Source organism: Sylvia atricapilla, chromosome 3 (assembly GCF_009819655.1).
Source record: "Sylvia atricapilla isolate bSylAtr1 chromosome 3, bSylAtr1.pri, whole genome shotgun sequence".
NCBI lineage: Eukaryota > Metazoa > Chordata > Aves > Passeriformes > Sylviidae > Sylvia > Sylvia atricapilla.
Genome location: NC_089142.1, coordinates 55,324,740 through 55,346,126, shown reverse-complemented (window position 1 = coordinate 55,346,126; position 21,387 = coordinate 55,324,740). Strand labels below are relative to the sequence as shown.

The following is a 21,387-nucleotide window of genomic DNA, read 5'->3' as shown; positions in this document are numbered from 1 at the left end:
TACAGCTCGGAGCTTTCAAGGGTCAACAAACAGGACTTCTTGCGGGTCCTAACTTTGCCGTTTTGTGTGCCATGCTAATTTTCGTTTCCATCCAGATTTGCGGAGGGCTGGGGAACGTTCCTCCAAAAGCCTCTTTCTGCTGCTGTTCTCGCCCCGCCATGGCGGTGGTGCCGTGAGGAAGGGAAGGGAAGGGAAGGGAAGGGAAGGGAAGGGAAGGGAAGGGAAGGGAAGGGAAGGGAAGGGAAGGACTGGCCGAGGGCCGGGTACGGCTGCGGGGGTGCCAAGGGGCGCGAGTGCGATTTTGTACCCGCCTCAGTGCAATGCACTCGGGAGGTCCTCGTTTTCCACTTATAATGCAAAAAGAACTCTCCCGACGGGGAATCTCCCGCTTAGCCCCATCCGTCCGCAGCACCGTGCGCTCGCATTAAGTGGGGAGGCGGCCGAGAGAGGAGAAGCGCCCGTTTGCCTCCAGGCTTCCCTCCGTTGGAATTCTTCCACCGGAGTTAAAGTTGCCCAGGGACCGGCAGGTCTCCCGTCCACCGCCTTCCCTCCGCTTCCCTGGTCAGGAGGAGGCTTTTGCGCGGCTAACGCGAACCCCGAGCATCTCGGCGAGCAGCCCCCGGGCCAGCGCACGGCAGGTGCTCGGGGCACGGCGGGTCGGGCCCGGCCCGACGGGGGGAGCGGGGGGCGGCCGCGGGGCCGGGGCGGGAGCGAACAAAGCGCTGCCGAGGGCGCGCTGCCCCGACGGGGCCGGCGCGGTGCCGCCCGCAGCGGGGGCGGGGTGACCGGGGCACCCGGCCCCCCTTCTCCCCACACACACACGCACGCACAGACACACAGACACAGACACACAGCCCTCGCACACGCACACCGCGCCCGGGCACACGCCGAGACGCGCAGGCGGCCGCTGGTGCGCGGCGAGAGGATGCGGCGGGTGCGCCCCTGGGCGCTGGTGCTGGGCGGGCTCCTGTGTGCCTGTGCCTGTGCCGGGGCCGGGGCCGGGGCCGGGCCGGCGCTGCGGAGCTACCCGCACAGCGCGGTGCTGGACGGCGCGGGCGCTTACCGCCTGCGCTGGGGCCGCCGCGGCAGCGCCCTCGCCCTCCGCCTGGAGGTGCGCACCCGCGGCTACGTGGGCTTCGGGCTCTCGGCCAGCGGCGGCATGGCCTCGGCAGACATCGTGGTGGGGGGCGTGGAGAGGGGCCAGCCCTACCTGCAGGTAAGGTCCTGCTCCTTCCCCTCGAGCGCCGACCCGGGTCCTCTTTGTCCGCCCACCTTTCCCCCGCTGTCCCTCTCTCGGGACGCCCTTCTTTCTCTGCCCCACGCTTCTTCTGCAGCCTTCTTGCCCTGCATCCCTGTACCTCTTTACTTCTTCCTTCTACCCTTCAGGTTATCCCTAGTCTTCTACGTTCCTTTCCCTTGTAGGAGACACTTCTTTTCGATCTGCTCCCTGCCAACCTGCCCTCTAAACTTCGACATGGCTTTCGTAAAGGTGTCAGATTTCTTTCCTCTTTATCCAGAAGATGTAACAGCCCCATTCTCTCTCCTTTGGGCACTCTCTCCTGCCTGCCCGCTGAGCAGACCCGCGGAGGAGAGGAGTGGGAGGGCAGAGTCTCTCCCAGGGAGGTGTGGCACCTTTCCTCTCCCCCTGCCAACAGCTGGCGAAGCTTGGCCGTGCTGGTGCCGCCTGAACTTGCTCTTTCTAATCTCCCACTGGCATGAGGACAGCATCCCACCAGCGTCCAAGCCTGCTGACGTCCCCTTCTGCTGGCACACAGCCGGCGCTGGTCCTGTTCTTGGTGTTCCTCCTCTCCTCACCTGGAAATGTTTTGACCCAGATGTTGGAAAGGATTTGCAGAGTAAACACTGGAGGACTCCCGGTACATGTCCTTGGTCTGGTAAAGCAGCCTCAGAGGTGCCCAACTCTATTGGCATAGTTTTCATGGGATGTTTCTCTAGTAGTCTTGATATTGTCAGGGCTCCGTCTGGGAGCAGGAGTGTGGAACTGAGGCCTTGCTGGTGCTTACAGTGAGTCATTCCCTCCAAAAGGCACTGGTGGCTCGTGGAGTAGGAGCCATGAGAGGGGAGGGGACCCACACCTTTGGTCCCCTCTCATCAACCTGAGATCCAGCAGGCAGAACTTGCTCCGGGATCCAGGGAGCAGGGACAGCTTGTCCCACGGATGACTGAAAAGGGAATCTGGCCTGGAAGGACATGGTGTCACCCCCAGCTGCTTGAACAATAACTCAGAGTTGCAGTGTAAGAGCAGAGGGGTTATTAGAGTATGGTCTAGGAGAAGTCATCTGTCTTTCCTTCATTATGTTAGACCTAGTTGATCTTTGAAGCTGCTGCCTAAATTTTAAGAGATTTTTTCCTTAAGAATATGGATTTTCTATTAACAATTCACCGTAAGAAAACAAAATGCATGATATGATCTCCCTACTATTTGTCAAGGTTTTATAAAATTAAAACTTTTCCAGACGAATTGAGCTTTTAGTATAAATATTTTAGTACCAATATTTTCCTTTTAAAAATTTCTTATACTTTTTCTTTCCTCTATTAGTTTGCTGTATGAAGTTTAGGCAAATATTTGTCTTCCTTGACTTCAGACCAGTGATTTTCAGAATATTGCTTTCTCCGTATTTCAAAATGAAGAAAATTTTTCTTGAAGCATAAATAAAAGACTAATAATAGTTTAAAATAAAACCACTCTAGTCTGCTCATTGAACAGTGAGCTCTTCACTCACAGAATGAAAGGCTTTCTGAAAGGCTTTGCAATTCAGAAGGCACACCTATTAACCATTAAAAGAAACCCAAGATTTTTTCCTGGTTAGTTCGCAGATCCTGCTAGGGTAAAGCAAATCTTTTAGAACAGCATCCAAACCTAGTGTAAAGACATCCAGTGGTGGAGAATCCATCACTTCCCTTGATAGTTTGTGGCAATAACGAGTCTCAGATGTTCCTGGTTGGTAGGATTAGTTTGTCTTGGTTTAGCTTTCAGCTATGTATTTTCTCTACTATATTAAAAACTCTACTCCCCCTTCATACCGCCTTCATAAAGTTATTTATATGCTGCAGTTGAGGCAATCAAGTGACTCCTCAATTTTCTTTTTTGTTAAATAAATAGATTGAGCTCTTTAGCATCACAGGACATTTCCCCCAGCACTCAAAGCACTTTTGTGGCTCTTTGCAGCACCCTTCACAGGTTTTCAACATCCTTATAAATGGCCCCATGCTAACTCCATTCTTCCACAGATTTTATCCACCAACGTTCTGTTACAAATAGAGAAGGACTGTAGCAAATGCCTGGCGATACAAACCTACTGACATTTTTTCTGAAACACTAATTTAGCGCATAAATTGTTATACTAAGAGCTATGAGTTATCTTGTTGCACTTTTGAATAGGTAAGACACAGAAGAAATACTTTTGTTATGCTTGCTTGCCACTTGAGGCTTGCTCCATCCCCATACCTTCTTCAGTTCTAGGTAGCATGGTTTCTTTCTAAACTGAACTGAGGTTTTTTTAAAGTTACTCAGTTAAAATTTTTCCATACTTGCACCAACAAGGAACAGCCAGAAACAAAGATGATAAACAAAATTCATCCAGAGCCTTTTTCTGGTGAGGCAGCAGGGAGTGCTAGAAAATGAGCAAATTGTTGTAGGATGTTGTTTCAATAATATCTAATTCTTCCCTTTACTGGACAAACAAATACAGTTAATATTTTAAAAATACATCATGTGTTAAGTGTATATCATCATAATTTAGATTATTTACTACTGAAAAAGATTTTTTCATAGATAGCACCCTTGAAAGTATGTGGTTTTATGCCTAGCTGCACTCCATGAAATATGTACACCCTATAATGAATGAACCTACTTTTCTTTTTGGTTTTAGAAATATGTTTTTATTCCATGACCATCTGTTGGAAAATGTGCATCGTGGTCTTAACTCTTAGAGGGGTCATTTTTTAGTTTCTTTGAAAGTTTTGAGATGCTTGTTAGTGGCCTGACGTTCAGATGTTCTGAAACACCTTTAAAGCCTTTCAAGTGGGCATTGAAATTGCTAGTCCCTTGGGTCAGTTTTGCTTTTTCCCCCCCCAAATTCTCTCTCCTTCTTTAAAAATAGAAAGTGTTCTCAGAGGTAAGAGTTCTCTTCTGGGAACAAACATGTAAATATAGTTAGACTACAGCTGCCAGTTAGGGTAAAAGCACATACTCCTGTCTATGGAAGATCCATGTATTGGGGAAAGCTGCCAGATAGTTTTCAGAGAAAAGAGAGAAAATGTTTCCTCTGGCATTTATTCCTCATCCTCTCAGAGCAAGTAAATGCTAATCCCACCATCAGCAGGCAGTGTTTGCTTTGAGAAAACCTGGTGACTCAAAGTCCTGGATATCTAGGGTTGGCTTTTACTTTCTCAGTTTTTAGTGTATCCCGAACTTGGGTGGAATGAGCTGTTTGTTTTGGTTTCCTTTTCCATGTTTGAGCTGTATTTAATCTGAAAGTGTGTCTGACATAAGGAAAGGCCAAAACAATTTGGAAGTCTGTGGCTTAGTTTTGTCCAAATATATCAAGATGAAAAGTGTTACGATGTCATGAAAGAAGGAGAACAAACCTTCAGGATGTACCAGAGTAGTTTTTTGAAGAGTGTTGGAATGAATAGGGAATTTTGCATTTACTGTCCTAACATTTCAGAAGTTTGTTACGTAAAATGGGAACCTAAACATATTTTGGGTGGATGCAGAGGACGTAGCATGGATATGTGTATACATACATGCATGACTTAGTGTTTTGTCATGAGGGGGGCACCTCCACTAAGCAGAGGGAGAAAAAGGAGATCAGTGAACAGACTATTCTCGCACATTACTGAGAGCCTGTGGTGTCAGAGCAGCAGATTGTGTGGTGTTTGGCTGAGCATATTTGAGAACAAGAAGATACCAATGGGGGTCGGTATTGGAAAGCTGGGAGCTGCCTTTGTCTCTATGGGGAGGAGCTGGACTAAGGAGAGTTCATTCTTAGCATAATGGTACCTTCAAATATTTCCATGGTCATTTGCAGCATGTGTTACTCTTCATATAAGATCTTGAGGCAGCCTTAGATTTTGCATCTAGCTTTTTCATTATTTTCTTTCTCTTTTTTTTTTTTTTCCCTTCTTTTTTCTTCTTTCTTTTTTTTTCCTAATGCATCTCTTTTGTGCTTATGAATTGACACAGCATGCATTTTCTTGCTAGACCCATGCCTTTTCCTTGGTCTCCACCCCTGTCTGGAATTGTGCATCCCCACCCACAGCACGTAGCTGCTGAGAGCCCCATTTTGGGGAGAGTAATCCTCCTTGATGAATGCCTATTTTGTGCAAGTTATACAAGAGGGTTGCATTGTTAGAATCTTCTGTTGAACTTGCACAAAAATAGTCCCTACTCACGGTGAATAGGGACTGTGTGTCACTAAAAAGTACTTTATTATTCATTAGAGCCTTGCTTGTTAACTGTCACCCAAACTAAAGAATATCTGTTATCAAATGTATCCCATAGAGTTAGCTTAATTGCTCACAGGGAAGTACTTGGAAGAGATTTTAAAGGACAGAAAACAGTGAGCATTTTCAGTACTTAACGATATGCCGCTTTTAAGTGCACTCATGCCAACAGCAACAAAAGAAGTGTTTAGAAAACAACTTGAAAGGCACCAAGAGAGAGATGCGAAGCGAGTGCCACACTGACATATCTCAGTCGGTGTTTTGTTGGAGGTATTTCATGCCTTTGGGCATTGGGGCAAAATCTCCAGATGACTAATGTCTCCCTCTTGGCTTCAATGTGGGGCATAAAGAGACACTCCAGTGTACATCTCCACTGGCTGGGTGCTTTGTAGTTCCCTTTGAGAGGTACAATAGTTAGGACAAGGAAGCAACAGTTGGTGAACAAAAGATGAGAAGAATTCTGAAGCTTGTAATTTGCAGGCCTTCAGGGAACTGTTTTCACGAGTTTGGTTTGGATTGTTTTTCTTTTCTTCTCTTTTTCTTCTTTTTCCCTTCTCTTTTCCTTTCCCTTCTCTTTCCCTTCTCTTTCCCTTCTCTTTCCCTTCTCTTTTCCTTCTCTTTTTCTTCCTCAAATTTTTTGTGTTCTCCTTTGGATTTTGGAAACACCAAGAAAGTGAAAATTTCTCACATCTCCTCAAAAATATGGAATTTTAGCCACAGTGAGTGATGGAAAGGCTTAAAATAATGAGTGGATGATTTAAATCACAATATAAACAAGTATCACCAAAGCAGGAAAGGGGAGAAAGGAGATTTTCTAAGGCAGATACAGAAATTTTGGGAACAAGTACCCTTAAATGTTGTGCTTGAAAATCCCCTAAGTGTTTTTAATCTTCCTCATAATTGAAGTAATTAAAATAATTAAACCCAGAAAACTTGGACTGGATGAATGTGGCTCCTGTGTAAGGAATGTTCCGTGTGATAAAATGCAGTTTTAAGATTGTATCATGCAGTATCTCCTCCTCACTGATTTTCTTTCCCTTAAAACACTTTGCTACATGTTTTGTCTAGTCTCCTTGTGTTAGGACAGCCTTTAATCTAGCTTTATATCTTCTGATATAAATGGAATATAAACTCTTAAATTAACATTTATTCTTGATGTAAAGACTTGTATAGGGCCTTGGGATTCCACTGCAATGTCAAGTTTTCCATGTCAATATGCAATGTCATATTTCAACCTCTATCCACTAGTGCCTCTTACACCTTCTTGTCCTAAGTTAGACAGATTTCCACACTTTAATGTGTTCATTTGTGTGCAGAGAAAGTGGTATGTTTTACTTCTCAAGCATGTCACAGAAACAAAGGGATGCCACTGCCAGCTGTAGGCCACTCTGGGCAGCATTTAACTGTACGTAAAAAATACACAGCAGTGTATTCAAGTGACCCAATCTGAATGAGAAAAGGCATATTTCTAAGTAAATAAGTTTCATGTGTAAAAAATACAAACTCTCTTTTTGTAAAGAAAATGCATGAACATATACACACACATATACAGGCATTCTCTGTTTCTGTAAATACACAAATGGAAATGTGCATCTTTGTGTAGGTCTGCATTTAAAGTACAGACACACACACACACTATTATTTGTTAGAGATAAATTTCCTGTCCTTGTCAGAGTTAGTAGTGCACCTGAAGTAAATAATCCACATGCTAGTGTATGTCAGCCAGTTTAACTGGAGTTGTACTAGGAATCGTGTACATTCGAGAGACATCCAAGCTTCCTAGCAAGGACTGAATCACTTCATGCTAATCTGCTCTGTAGGTAAAAGAGCAAAACAACAACAAAAAAACCCCAACCCCACAACCCCCTTAACCCCCCAAAAACCCCCTCACCCAAACAACCAGAAGCAAACAAAAAAACCCTGAACAAAAAACCAATGCAACATGCCCCCACCCCCTTCAAACTAGTAAATTAATTATAAACAGACTGCTCATGGGACAGTGGCTGTGATCTTACTGATCCCAGTTAATTTTGGAACTTACTGCAGTTGCTTACTGTACCCTTTTTATGGTTCTTTTTTCATTTGCAATCAATCTCAAGATTGGTTCAGTCAACTGGAATGCTCTCAAGGTGTTCTTATACAGCACAGTGATGCTTTCAGGCTCCTGTTTTGTGTTAGGTTGCAGTGAGTGGGCTCTGCTTTTCTCCACATGAGAGCATAGTAAGATATTTGCCTGAAACTCAATCTGAAATTTATTTGAGGTTTCAAAACAGTTTGGTTTGCTTATTTGTAAACTCATGCCATGTTTGATTCTTGCCAAATACAGTGTAAAACCAGCTTCTTTTAGGTGGTAACATCTAGTGTGTACTGGAACCTTGAGCAGCAGGATTCCATTTAAGTTGAATGCAACAATAAAAAAAAGAGAAATGTTAACCACAGTTATTTTTCTGGAAACCCAGAATGGCATAACTTGGTGCTTATTTCAAACAAATGTTTCATTCAGTTCTTTTCTTTACCGTAGCTGTTTATCCACCCTGTTTATACTAAGATAAATCCTGTCCTGTGCCAGCTTTCATCTTTGTTAAAGCTTCATGATCCTTTCTGCTAAGCTTCGCTTTGGTCATTGGCATCAACTTGGTAATTTGGGAATTGTCTTAAGGTGACTTTATGATGCTTGTATCCCCAGTCATCTGTTCTGTTTATGCTGGATATTAAATTCTGCACTTTTAAAACTAGATCTGAGAGTCAAAGGGGGAAGAAGGAGAAGCAGTGGATTGTCTAAGGTGGATGTATTCAAAAACATGAAGATAAGAACTTCTGCAGCATATGTTGTCTGCAGCATGAACAGCAGGAGAGAGATCTCCATTGCTTTTAGTTAGTTCTTAGCTAGCTGAGACAGAGAAGTTTCTCGGACTGTGATTTTTCTTTTTCTTGGAACTGCTCAGCCTGCTCTGGACTGAAAGCCCAGGAGAGCACCAGGAGCTCACACCTGTGGCCCACCAGGGCTGGGATGTGGCATTTTCCAGTAGAGGAGGGACTGATAAGGGATTGAGCGAGCTGAGCTACACCCCATGACAAGGACTTGATGAATCTGCCATCTTTTCAGGACATCAAGAGGTTTTATTGTTTAATATTATTCAGTTTTTTAATTCTTGTGAATACTCTGTTTGTTAAATAAACAGTTTTTTCCACTTTTCTCCAAGGAAATATTTTTCCAGACCAAAGGGGAGGAGAGGCCACCTGAATCTGCTTTCTAGAGGTATCGCTTTGGAAGTTTCCTCCTAAATTTGCCCTAAACCAGGACAGGGATATTTCAAACTCCCTGGGTTGGCTACAGAACACCAGTGAGGACAAGTTGGAACACAGCTTCTTTTCCTGTAGTTTCCCATTCCTGACTTGTCCCTTTTTTCACTTTCAAGTGTTAGACTGCTGCTGTAACAACATGATGGCCTAGTTAGTAAAAGGCAGCACACATGAATTGGGGTGGCTGAGTTTCCCACAAGCTGAGCCCACAAGGCGATTACTGGATGGGGCCACAATCTGAGAATTATTTTATGCTCCATGAGGTTGAAAGGTGATATATATAATTTAGGATGGGAAATGGATATCATAAGCAAAACAATCTTGTACATTGTAAAGATCTGGGGAGGGAGTCCCATAAACACCTGTTTCAGTCTGTGATGACAGCTGGTAGGGCTTTTGGGGTCAGGCTTCCCTCTGCAGCTGTGCTTGCGTTCTCTAAGGAGAAACCAGTGTCTTTTCACATCCTCAAGAAATTACTCTCCCTGATGACTGTTTGTGGAAAAGAAATCAGAAACCATATATACCACAAAACAATTTTTTTAAGAAGAAGAGAGGTTAATGGTATCTGAAAAACAGTATAACATGATCTGCCTCACATCTGGAAAAGAGCATAAAATAGCTTGTAATGTCAGGAAGATTTTTCATTTTCCATATGTTGTTTCAACTTCTAGGTAATGTGAGGAAGGAGGTACTTAATTAGTTGATGGATTGCACAATTTAGTCCAGAGTTCAATATGCCATTTTACGCAATATTATCAAAGGGAGTACAAAAATTTTGAATGTTTCACATGTAAACAATTTACAAAAGTAAATGCTGAAATAGACATCTTTGTTATCATGTAGCATGACCAATAACACTTCTGAAGCTTTTTTAAACATTTAGTCTTTAAATAACCTCAGATGTTCATACTAGAAGTACACAGTCCCTTCACCCTTCTCTTTCACTGGTTCTTATACTTCTGTAAAACTGATGTGTAATTTGAAAAATTTCTCTTCATTAAACATTTGATATATATTTTTTCTGTGTATAAGAAACCGGAGAATCTAGATGCAGGTACTGAATCAGTACATAAATCCATATTGTGGATTTATCCACACCCATGTGAGCGTTTCAGAAATCCAGTTTTCAGGACTTGACAATTGTTGTAGATCTGTTGGGACTTGTCTTGGTTTGAAAGACAGGTATCTGCTAAGGAAGGCAGGAGCCTCCCTTGGAATGGAAAACGTAAACCCCCTCCCTCAGAATTATTATAGTTTTGAAATTAGGGGGCTCTCAGGCAAAGCTATGAGACTAGGAATAACAGTATTTTACTAGTGTGTATAATAAAGCAATATTGCAATAAAGCAATAACCACCATGGCATTAACAATAAACAGAACCAGAAACCCAGTGCCGGCCTTTCCCCATCGGTGCAGTTCCGGTCACAGCCAGCGGGGGCGCTGCTGGCTCCCGGCGGGCAGGGCGGGGGCGGGGATTCCTCCCCGCCTGCAGGGGGCGCTGTGGCGGGGCTCGGGAGCCCGGTAATGGCGGCCAGGCTGAGGGGAAGGGCTGGAGAGGCTGTGCTGCACACAGCCCTGGGACTGTTGATCTGGTGCCCCAGCAGGACTCTCGGAAGCACCAAGATGGGCCAGCAGGATGTCTCAGCAGGCAGGGGGTGCGGGGCTACAGTGCAGGGAAAGCTTGGAGCAGGGCTGAAGAAGCAGCGAGAGCAGGACAATGGCAGCCTGACTCTCAGCGGGGCAGGGCGAGCTCAGGATTCCGGGCACCCAAGCAGGTGGGGACAAGGCCCTCTTTTAGTGAGGTGGGTGTTAACAAGGTGCCAGTTCAGTGGACCTCTCATGAGCAGAGACTCACCCCACGGCAGAAGCAGCAGCTCTGGGCTGGGCTCTGGTGGCAGCAGTGAGTTCTCTCCCCAAGCAGCAGCTCCGACCATCCTCCAAAGCCAAGAGAGAGCCCAGCAGCTGCCCCAGCCCATCCTTCACCTGTCCAATTCTCACAGTATCTCTGCCTCAGAGATGAACTCCTGGATAAGAGAAATGCAACCAGGTGCCCTCCTCCCCTGAGCTTGATCACATCTTTTATTTTCTTAAATACCCCGTAGTTAATGTTTCCTAGCAACTTATGGGGAAAAATTCTCTAAGTAAAAAGGAGCAAAATGAAAGAAACCTAACCCCCAACAGGACTCCATGAAATTCAGGGGACTTGTATCAGTATAATCTATCCTACAAAAGGCACAGGTTTTCTAGCTAACTGTGTGGGTTAGCAAAACCAGATCTGTGTAAAAAAAAGATTGTACCGTGTTAGAGGCTTTTCCTGCTTGTTGGAAAGAATAAACTGTTCCAGTACGACGCCCATTTTAGAACTATCTGTGATAGATATCAAAGCATGGATTAAAACATCCCACTCCTTTCTTTACAGAATTAAATAAGTGAAACTTGTGAATTTGGTTGAGCTCTATGTTACAGTAATCTAAACTTGGGAGAATTTCCAATTAAATTTATATTTCCTTGGTTTAGCTGAAGCCCAAATGCTCAGCTTACCCTCTCTGGCCTCTAGTAGATCCTCTGTTCCACCACTTTTCAAAGGCCTTCAGCTTTCTCATTTGACTAGACAAAAGAGTGGAGTGTAGGCAGTCCAAATGTCATGGTTTTGATTGCCTTTGCACCAGGACTTTTGGCAGCAGGACTTTATTTTTATTTTTCTGCTTTGAAAGGAAGTATAAAATATGTATAAAGGTACAGACATGTATCTACATAGATAGATTTAACACATTTTTACTTTTCCAGATTGCAAATTTTTCCAAATTGTGGCTGAAAAAGATGTGGCATCACAGATTGTCATTGTGTCATCATTTTTGAAAACCTTTTGTTGATTCTCTTTTGTACACAAACACATCTTAAAGGCTTTTAATTTCTGATGAGTAAATTGATCTGAGTCTACATAGTTTGACTTAAAATCTTCTGTGTGAACAGAGAGAGATTTATATAGTTCCTGGACAATGTGGCATTATTTGGTTTTAAAACCGGAAAGCAAACCATTTTCATGTGAGAGGTTGAGCAATGAAATTTTGAGTTGTTCAGGGTATTTTGGTTTTGCCTGGTTTTGTTTTGTTTTGGGGTTTGTTTTTTTTTTTTTTTGGGGGGGGGGGGGGGTTGGTGTGTGTGTGTGTGTGTCACATTATTTGATTTTATTTTTATGGTGAACACCTGGATAATTTTCAACAAAGGAAGTAAAAATAGCATTGGCTACATTTAGCCACAAAATAACTTCAGGTGAAATCACTGAAATCAGCAAGGTTCTGTTCATTTTTGACAGCAGGGGTAGGCAGCCAGTGCCCAAGCAAGCAGCAATGTGGATGTCCAGTCCAGCTCTCATCCCAAGGGGAGCAGCATGGTCCTCTCTGAGGGCCTGGACTTTGGCCACCTTCACCACAGACTTCACAAAATGAGCCCCTGGTGGTGAGCCAGGGCTGTGACCTGTCTTTGACTGTCATCCAGGCAGGTGAGATAATTACACTGACAACCACGTTATCAAGGCATATCTGAGCTTATACCTTAATTACAGAACTTCTGTGCATTATTTTTGCATTCTTGCCTCAGGCTCATGGAAATCAGGACTATATCACGAGGGGTTTTTTTCTGGTTAGAGCTGTGTCCTCTAGACTTGTGATGAAATGGTGGAGTTCACCACAGAGCATTTGAGTGTGCACACCTTTTCCTCACATTTCCCAACTTCCTTTTACACTGGTTTCAGGCAGAGACTTCGAGTCTGTTCACATGAGCAAGAGCTGCTCTTGAATTTATATTCCTCAATATTTCAAAGTGTGGGTGCTTTCACTAAGAATGTCTTCTTCCAATTTAGGGTAACATTTAAGCAAAGATATCACACTTCAATAAAAACTGATGTTCACAAGGTTACATTTCTTGTCCAGACAAACGCTTACCAACTTAAAAGATGGAAGCGGAGATTCCACAGAAGAGTGTTTTCGGAGCACGAATGTATAGGCAATACCCCGCCTCTTTCCAAGCTCTAATGCAGGGCTAAAGTGGAGTATTTTGATCTCATAAAGTATCTATCTTCAAAGAACCATCGCAAAACAAGTCTTATTTCTGTCTGGAAAACAGCAAATCTGAGTTATTTCTTTAAACAAGTACAACTCATCAGTTCACTTTCTTTCAGGTCCCAGGCCTGTGTTTTGCTGTTTTTAGTGATTATTTTTCCATTTGCCTATTCTCTCATGTATGTACTTAATCATTTGTACTTCTAAGAAGTGGTGACAGGAAAAGAAGAACTCTCTGGTGTCTTGCCCACACACAGATTTCTAGGGTGGAATTAAGTTTAAGATTACAGCTCCTAAATGACCCTTTGGTGAATTAATGAAGTTTCAGTTATTTTTTACTTGTATCAAAAATACTTGGGCATAATTTTTACTATGCTTCAGATTGGTTACCTCAACCTTAACAAATGGAGAAGTCTAGAAATCTCTCCAAAAGTGAACAGAGGTCCAAATAGCTACAAAAATGAATGCCAGCCAGGACCAGACAGTGCTGCCTTATTTTGCAAAGACACCACACAATTAATGGTGTCTGCCAGTAGCCTGTTAAGCATGAGAAATACATTGGTTCGTTAAAGCCTTCCACACCCCAAACCAGGAAGAAACAGCCTAAAATTCAAAGGAGGGTGACCAGAGGAGGTGCATCTGAAGCAGTGGCCAGCCCTTCCTAGGGTGGGAGGAGAGGGAGGGACGGGTCCCAGCTGCACAGGGCTGCAGGAATCCGGGGTGAGGAGGTTAATGACCTGACATTGCTGCCATGCTACTCCTTTGTGCCGGGCCTCTGCAGAAACCTGGATGGGAAGCATCTTTCTTCCAAACAGCTCCCTTGCCTCTTCCAAAACCTCAACCTAATCCCTGCAGCTTTTGTATGAAATGAGCACTTCTCGTGCTAGTTAAGCCGTAGGGTTTCTGGTTCCAGTCAATGTGCATTCAAGAGGTTTGTTTCTTGTGGGAAAGGGAAAAAACATAGGAAAAAGTTGTGGAAAAAAGGAGTGACACTACTGTTGATGCAAATATTAAGCAAATTTCATTCTCTCTCTAATTTCTGCTGGAGTTCATGACATCCCAGTTATGATAAATAAAGCTTCTTGGTTGCTGGGTCCAACCTTTATTTCTGCAGTTACATACAGGCAGCACATTGCTAAAATTACTTAAGGCATTCTTTAAACTGTCTAATGAGGAGGGTTGCTTTCTTGGAGATTTTGTGTAAAAAATAGTTCAGGCCGCACCTCAAATTTATTGTTTGATTCAAAACTGACACTGCAGAATTTTACATGTTTTGAAAAATGCTTCAGTACCAGGCATAAGAGTTTCATTTTTCATATTAGATTTTAATAATGGGCTACCTTTCTTTTATTATAGGATTATTTTACAGATGAAAATAGAGTACTTAAAAAGGACCCTCAACAGGATTACCATCTGGAGTATGCCATGGAAAACAGTACACATACAATACTGGCTTTTAGCAGGGAGCTGCACACTTGTGACACAAATGATAAGAGCATAACGGTAAGAGTCTCAGACTATATGTAGACAGATGAAGTAATTTATACAGAATAAATGTATATGTGGTTATTAAGCTGGTAATTAGAATCTCTTTTTAGTGAAAGAACAAAATTAGAGAAATTCACTTTCCAAAATATCTGTTTGCTCAAATTAACCTGGTAAAATATTTGTGCTAGTTTTATTAAACTATTATGTTTAAATTTCATCTTTCTTTGTTTGTCTGCTTTAATGCATTATGTTCTGTAATTTTTAACAAGTGTCCACAGGATTGAAATAGGTACCTCTGGGCCATCGAGTCCTATATGCCGTTGTTATAACCATTCAAGAGAGACCAAATTGAGAAATACTTTTAAGATTCTGCACTAACTTGTAATAGATCTTCAAAACAGATTTTTAAAACAATTTGGAGAAGATATATTTAAAGGGTCTGTTTGTTTTGTTTCTTTATTCAAAACTAAAAGTGAAAAAATTTTATGGTGAAGTTTTCCATGTTAAAATAATTTTCATGGTAAATTCTTCTGTTGCCCTAGACATTGCTGTACTATTTTCTAAGCATAGTTTTAAATTACATGAAGCTGATTACTTCAGTATTGGAAATGACACATAGGTTAGAGAGATTTGCAAGGTTTTCTATGCTTTGGCTTGTTTACTCCTTCTTTTGGAAACATTACTACAAGAGTAAAATACTATATTCATTATCCCTGTTTTTACAATATATGCAATTATAGCAACATGAGAGGCCGAAAATGCAGGAAGCAAACCCCACCTGTATAAACCACCAGTTTTCCAGGCAGTCAGTTATCTCTGGTTTGCACACCTGCTCCAAATTCTCAGTATAATTTAGCATTTTGAGACATTTCAGGATTTATTGTAGCACTTTGTCTGAAGGGTCATTATTGTAATCTGAGAATCTGAGGTTTACAGAGAACTGATCTGTGCAGTGGCTGTAGATTGATTTTTAAGATGTAAATCTGTTCTGCAATTGAATGTTAATTTTCCATCGTATCTAAGGATAGCAATTCAGTGAAGGTATTCACATCTTCGCAGACCTGAGCCTGGAAAATGTTCAAGGGGTAAACATTCTTGTTGCTGATAAAATAAGTAAAAATGTTTGTAATGTATTTAGTCGGTCACTTCTTTATGAGTCTGCTCTGCCATTTGAAGACATGATTTCAGTTCACAGCATTAGTGGAGGAATCTATCAGAGAACAATTTAATTTCTGTGTATTTCCAATTAACCCACTGAGTATAAAACATTTTTTATTTCAAAGGCCAAATTGTGTAGGTAGATGACTCCTCTGGAATACATTGTCATTGCTTAAATGCACCTACGTCACAGCTATTGTAGGAATTATAGGAACTGTGTAAGGAAGATGTTGCTCCTATCCCTTGTGCACATTTTGCTTTGTTTTTTCAGGAGAGCACAGTGAGGATAATATGGGCCTACCACCACAAAGATATGGGAGAAGCAGGTAAAAATTACCATGGATCTAATCGTGGTACAAAGAGTCTGCGTTTGCTGAACCCTGAGAGAGAGGAAGTCTCATCTGCCTCCCTGCAGTACTTCGACTTGACAAACAAAGACGTAAGTTACTCCATGTTGTGGGTTTCTGTGGAGATGGGAATAAGGTGGTAGCCAAAGCCTTGGGCTTCCACAATGGGTAGTGTGACTTTTATGTATATATTAAATATAAGGAAGAAATTCTTCACTATGAAGTTGATGAGGCATTGAAACACGCTGCCCAGAGAAGCTGTGGATGCCTTATCCCTGGAAGTTATCAAGGCACGGGCTTTGAGCAACCTGGTCTAGTGGAAGTTGTCCCTGCCCAAAGCAAGGGGATTGGAACTGGATGATCTCTAAGGTCCCTTCCAACCCAAACCACTTTGTGATTCTATGATAATACTGTGTCCTTGCCCTTTTTATTAAGACAGGTGCCTGTACCAGACAAGGACACAACATATTGGTGCCAAATGTTTAAGATTCCGGTACAGCATGAAAAGCATCACGTGACAAAGGTGAGTGATTAAGACTCAGAAAATCTGGAGGAATTTATATAAAAATTACACTTGAAATCAGTTCTTGCACTTTTGAAGGTTTTTTTTTGCTGTTAACTGGAGGGAAAACAAGACCTCTTCTTTGTATTCACAAATATGGATCAAATGTTTGTGTATGTGTGCTCAAAACGTGGCTCAGGTGTGCCCTGACAACTGGCATGCACAGTGAAAGACCCTCTTTCTTACAGTTCTTTTCTACTTCATCCTCTCTCCCTTAAGAAAACAAGGTTGAAAATGATTTCTGTCTGTAAATATTTCTGGCAAGGTCTAAGCACAATTGTCTAAAAGCATGTTACATCAAGTTTCTACTTTTATATAGGAATTTAATGAATTTCTTTTAACAGATAGTAATTTTAAATTAAAAAATAATTAAATGGTGATGTTTGTTCAAATAAAGGGCCAGGTTCTTCTTTGATTCCATTCACTTTTCTTGTTATGACCAGTGTGGAGCCAGGTTACACATACCAGTATTTTCAGCAGTTTAAAGCTAAATATTATTAAAAAAAAAAAAAAAAAAAAAAAAAAAAAAAAAAAAAAAAAAAAAAAAGAGAGAGAGAGATGAACATTGTAGTTTATTTTAAAAATAATGAAAATGTGTGAATAAACATTCACACAATGCTCAGCAGGATCCTAGGTGATTTGAAAACCCACATGCATAAGCATGTTTTCCTATAATGCATTTTAAATTTAAACTGTTTTAAATTTAAAGCTAAAGAGTGCTGAGGGAAGGATGGTTCTCACATTTCTCCTCAAAAACAATATACTGAAGATCTTATAAAACAACAAATGCTTATTTTTCTAATGTGCTGAAGATAGCACAGTGAGATAGTTCTGGCCTTCGTTTTTATCTTTCTTTGAACCCACAAATGCATTAAATGTAGAATTCTATTTCTTCTTTTTTGTTAAAATTGTCAGTCATGTTTTTTCAGTGCATTCAGTATGACTGAAATCTTAAATTAATTCAAAGAACTTAAACATATGATTTCAGTGTCTGTTTGATAAATACCTATAATTGCTCTGAAATATTATGTTTCTGCACTTTATCAGAATGAACAATTGCAAAGCCCAAATTTCTGCCTTTGGGTGCATGTGATTCTTTAATCACATTTGAAATCTGTGACAGATTTCACTGTATGAAATGGAGAATTTGATTGTGTTATAATATTTGTGTCAAGATCCCTCGTTTTCTGCTTTCAAGTGAGAGACCTTCAAAACGATTGTATCAGAATCAAGCTTTCCATGTTAAATTTGGTGGAAGTTGTAGATACTTGCTGTTCTGCTAAAAAGTTCCCTAGAAGTATTCATTATTTATAATTTCTGAATTTATTTTCTAAATGCTTTGCCTGGCTGTGCATACAGTTGCTAAGTCTTTAAAAGATAGTATTGGGTTGAAGCTAAAACAAGATTTTAGCTCAGAAATACACTGGCTGTTTTTTTCAGAATAATTTTATATTCTTTATTTTTTACAATAATGTATAAAGAATATTAAAATTTTAGAAATCGTATTTTCAAATCAGCATATTTTTTATGAAGTTAAAAATTAGAGTAGAATCCTCAGTGATCTTCCATCTTCAGAAAAGCAAGAAAATTTCATATTGTTGCTTAAAATTTTTTAGAGTAAGAAAAATAAATACAGAAAGAGAGTAGATTTAAGTGGAAACACTTACTTAGTCTTTCTTTTCAGGGGCACTAGTATTTTCCAATAAGGGATGTTTTTAGATGCCACATAGAGAGTTGTTGAGGAATTGTATCTATGTGCTCTTGCAAACTGATTAAACATTTCCTAAAGCCTACTGATACACAAAGGATGTGGCTTATGGCTACTGGGGAAGATATTAGCTGTGCAAACAGAGTTTGAGTTGCACAAAGGGGAGGGTGGATGAACTCTTTGGCCTGATCAAACTGTCTGGGTTAGATAAATACTTATATGGATGTTGATTCTGGATTCCTTCTGTAGCATGGTTTTCACACAAACTTACACATGTCATTTTTACAGACAGAAAAAACCAGTGTAGACATGGTCCAAATTTGTCTGTGGCATAATTTAATCTACTTTAGTAGTGTACATGTGAGCTGGCTTTGGCCATTTCTGTGCTCCTGTATGATTTTGTGGAGTGCTGAACTGCTTAGTTTGGCACTTGCTGGACAATGTGTGCCATCAACAGTGTGTGTTTAGCTGTGCTGAAGTGTAAATCTGCTGGTGATCTGGGGTCTCAAGTAGGTGCAACAGCCACAGTTGGAATTTTTTCCTACATTCCACTGTTCTCTGTCATTTCTTCCTCTTGAAAATTGCTCTGAGCACTTTATAATAAAGCACTTTTTAAATATCTGTCTCATCAGGAAAGCATGATGTTTTAATGAAGGAAACAAAAAAAAATCACCTGTCATTAAAGATAGATGTCAAGACTTTTAATTGTCTCTGATAAACAAATACCAGATTCTGAATTCATATTCTGAATTTAAAAGGATTTTTAATGCCTAAAAAGATGCATTATTTTAAAAATATTGTGCTTTAAGACAGCAAATATTTAAGCTATTTACAAATATGTTTTGTAAATACAATCTAATGGTGCCACAGGTGGCTAACTGATAATACTTGGGTCTTAGGGTTCACCTGCAGTGGTGTTTTAGTTTCTTCTCTTTGCACAAAGTGAAGAAATTACTGAAACAAGAGATCTCAATATTAATCAAAGATAAATTATGTAAGACCTTAGGTCTTTTTTTTTCTCTTTACCTAATATTCAAGTTACTTTCTAGGAATCACAGGTAAGGGGAAATGGAATATTTTCATTGATCAAGCTGCTCTACATGATATGTAAATTGTGCAAGAGATAAAATTGTAATCTTCTGTTCATCTCATAGGTAGAATAAGGACATGGGTAAGTAATTTCTCTTTATGCTGTATTTACCAATAGAGAACAGATCTTCACTGCAATAAAGGGGCACGCAGCCAGGTTTAGAACTTCTCTGTTAAATCTTCTTTTGTTTCAAATTTCTTGCAACATTCTCTTCAGGGAAGAGATTGTGTCTTCCTACATGTCCCTACAATGCCTTCTGTTTCTAATGCCTCCAGGAACTTCTGGAGAGACAACTCATAATGACATGCCAGCTAAGAAGTAAAACACAATAAGACAGTTTCTCAATAGCCGGGCATAATAGTGACAATAGTTATCCAAGAACAAAACCAGGCACTGAGCTGGTTTTGTGACCCTAATGGTTTACATTGCTCCACTGATTTAAGCTGCATACCTGGCTGAGTTGTGTCTCCTTGAAAATTTATTAAACTTCTATAGGATTTCCCCCCAGGGCATTTTCTATTAACAGAAGCAATTATAAGTGTAATAGGTAAATTTTGAAAATAATATAATGATGAAAGGGATTGCTTGGAGGTAATAAGCATTCAGGCATTCAAATCAGATGTCTGCAGGATGGCCCTGCAGTGGTCCCAGAGTCGTGGGCTTTGGCTGCTCTTCACACAGGAGAGCACACTGCTGCCTGTCTGCAAACTCCTCCTGCAGCTATGTGTGCATTGGCCTGTTCTGCTGCTCTGAGCTTCAGGCAGTGGTGTGTGCCTCAGGCTCACTACCCAAGGGATTTTCACTTTTCTCACATGCAGAAGTTAGCCAGCAGCTTTCTCAGGAGTAGGTTTTGTAGAAAAAAGCATTTTGCTTATTAGCCCAGACTTTCTGGCGATGGGTTTAAGACTATGTCTTGTTCGGATTATTTGCAGTTCTCTGTAAATGTCATTATTCTGACTGGTGCTGAATGTAACTTTTAATCATATTCCTAAAGAAAAGTCTCTGGTTTCACCAACTACACCTCAGGAAGAAACACCCCTCCAGCAGGACCTCTCAGAAGGAGGGAGAGTGGGATCCACTGGTAGAGCAGACACACAGGCAGGTCCACACACCTACCTCTGCATGAAAATGTTTGTCTCTCTGCTAAAGCCATGCTGAGTGCAAGTCTGTGGGTGTGGAGAGCCAACACACGCAGAGACACCACTGCACCAGGGATGGGAGCAGGGCTGACAGAAACAGGTGATCATCCCAGGAAGCACACCGCGAAAATGGGTCTCTGCAGCATCCTCTCCCTTGTAAATTACCTGGTTTTCTATTTCTTTTTGTTCATTCAATTAAAAGAAAGTTAGTTTTTCAGTGGTAGCAGACTGGATGTTTTGAAATCTTATCATTTTTGTACTGTTGAGGTGTCTGATTTTCATGATTTGTCACTGTGTGTGGATATGTGGGTGCTGACACACTCTCTATTTTGACAAGTTTAAGACTATTTGCTGATAGTTTTTTTCTGACTATTTGCTGAATTTAATTTTTTCCTCGCTGTGAGCAGGCATCATGAAGATGTTTACCAGCAGCAAGAAAGTGAAAATTAGTTTCACATTCATGAGGAATACTTCCCAGTGTTTCAGTAAATACAGCTCTTGCTTTATATTCAAGGCTTGTTCTTAACTGCTTTTTCTACTTGTAGTTCTATAGATGCAGCTCTTTTTTATTGCTATCTCTAGGTTTCAGTACTCCATGTCTTCTGTCACTTCAAAATAACTGTATTGCTTATTCAAATAACTGCATCTGCTAAGGATTCGTTTACTCTGTCTTCACTTTTACATCAGGTCTTCCATGTGCTTGACTTTTTTCTGCTGCAATGGAAAGACCTTAAGATACAGTGTTTCTTCTACTGTCTCTAGATTTTCTGTGAATCCTCGAGACCTGTGGTCTCCCTCTCCACCCGACAAATTGTTTAATGCTGTGTGTAAACTGCAAATTTGGAGTATATACTGGTGAAAGACTGGTATGTATATCCTACATGCCAGACGTGCCATAATATATTTGTGTATGAAGCTTTTCAGCATAGCATGCCTGTGCTAGTTCCAACACTGTAAATTTCCCCCCCTATATTTTCTTAATTTCTTTTAAAAACATTGTGTTTTCCTCAGGAAAAGTAGTTCCTCAGGCTGCATTAGTAATAATCCTCTAGTCAAAAACATG

The 21,387-nt window shown here is 41.2% G+C and overlaps 1 protein-coding gene across 1 annotated transcript in view; it reads left to right on the top strand.

Moving 5' to 3' along the window:
* The first annotated feature begins 908 nt into the window (after positions 1 to 908).
* MOXD1 (monooxygenase DBH like 1) overlaps positions 909 to 21,387 on the top strand; it is a 49,000-nt gene continuing 28,521 nt past the window's right edge. The window contains exons 1-4 of the mRNA XM_066314341.1: positions 909 to 1,216; positions 14,189 to 14,335; positions 15,750 to 15,917; positions 16,265 to 16,348. Coding sequence (XP_066170438.1) covers positions 926 to 1,216; positions 14,189 to 14,335; positions 15,750 to 15,917; positions 16,265 to 16,348 — 690 coding nt within the window. The 5' untranslated portion in view covers positions 909 to 925. The remainder of the gene's footprint in view (positions 1,217 to 14,188; positions 14,336 to 15,749; positions 15,918 to 16,264; positions 16,349 to 21,387) is intronic.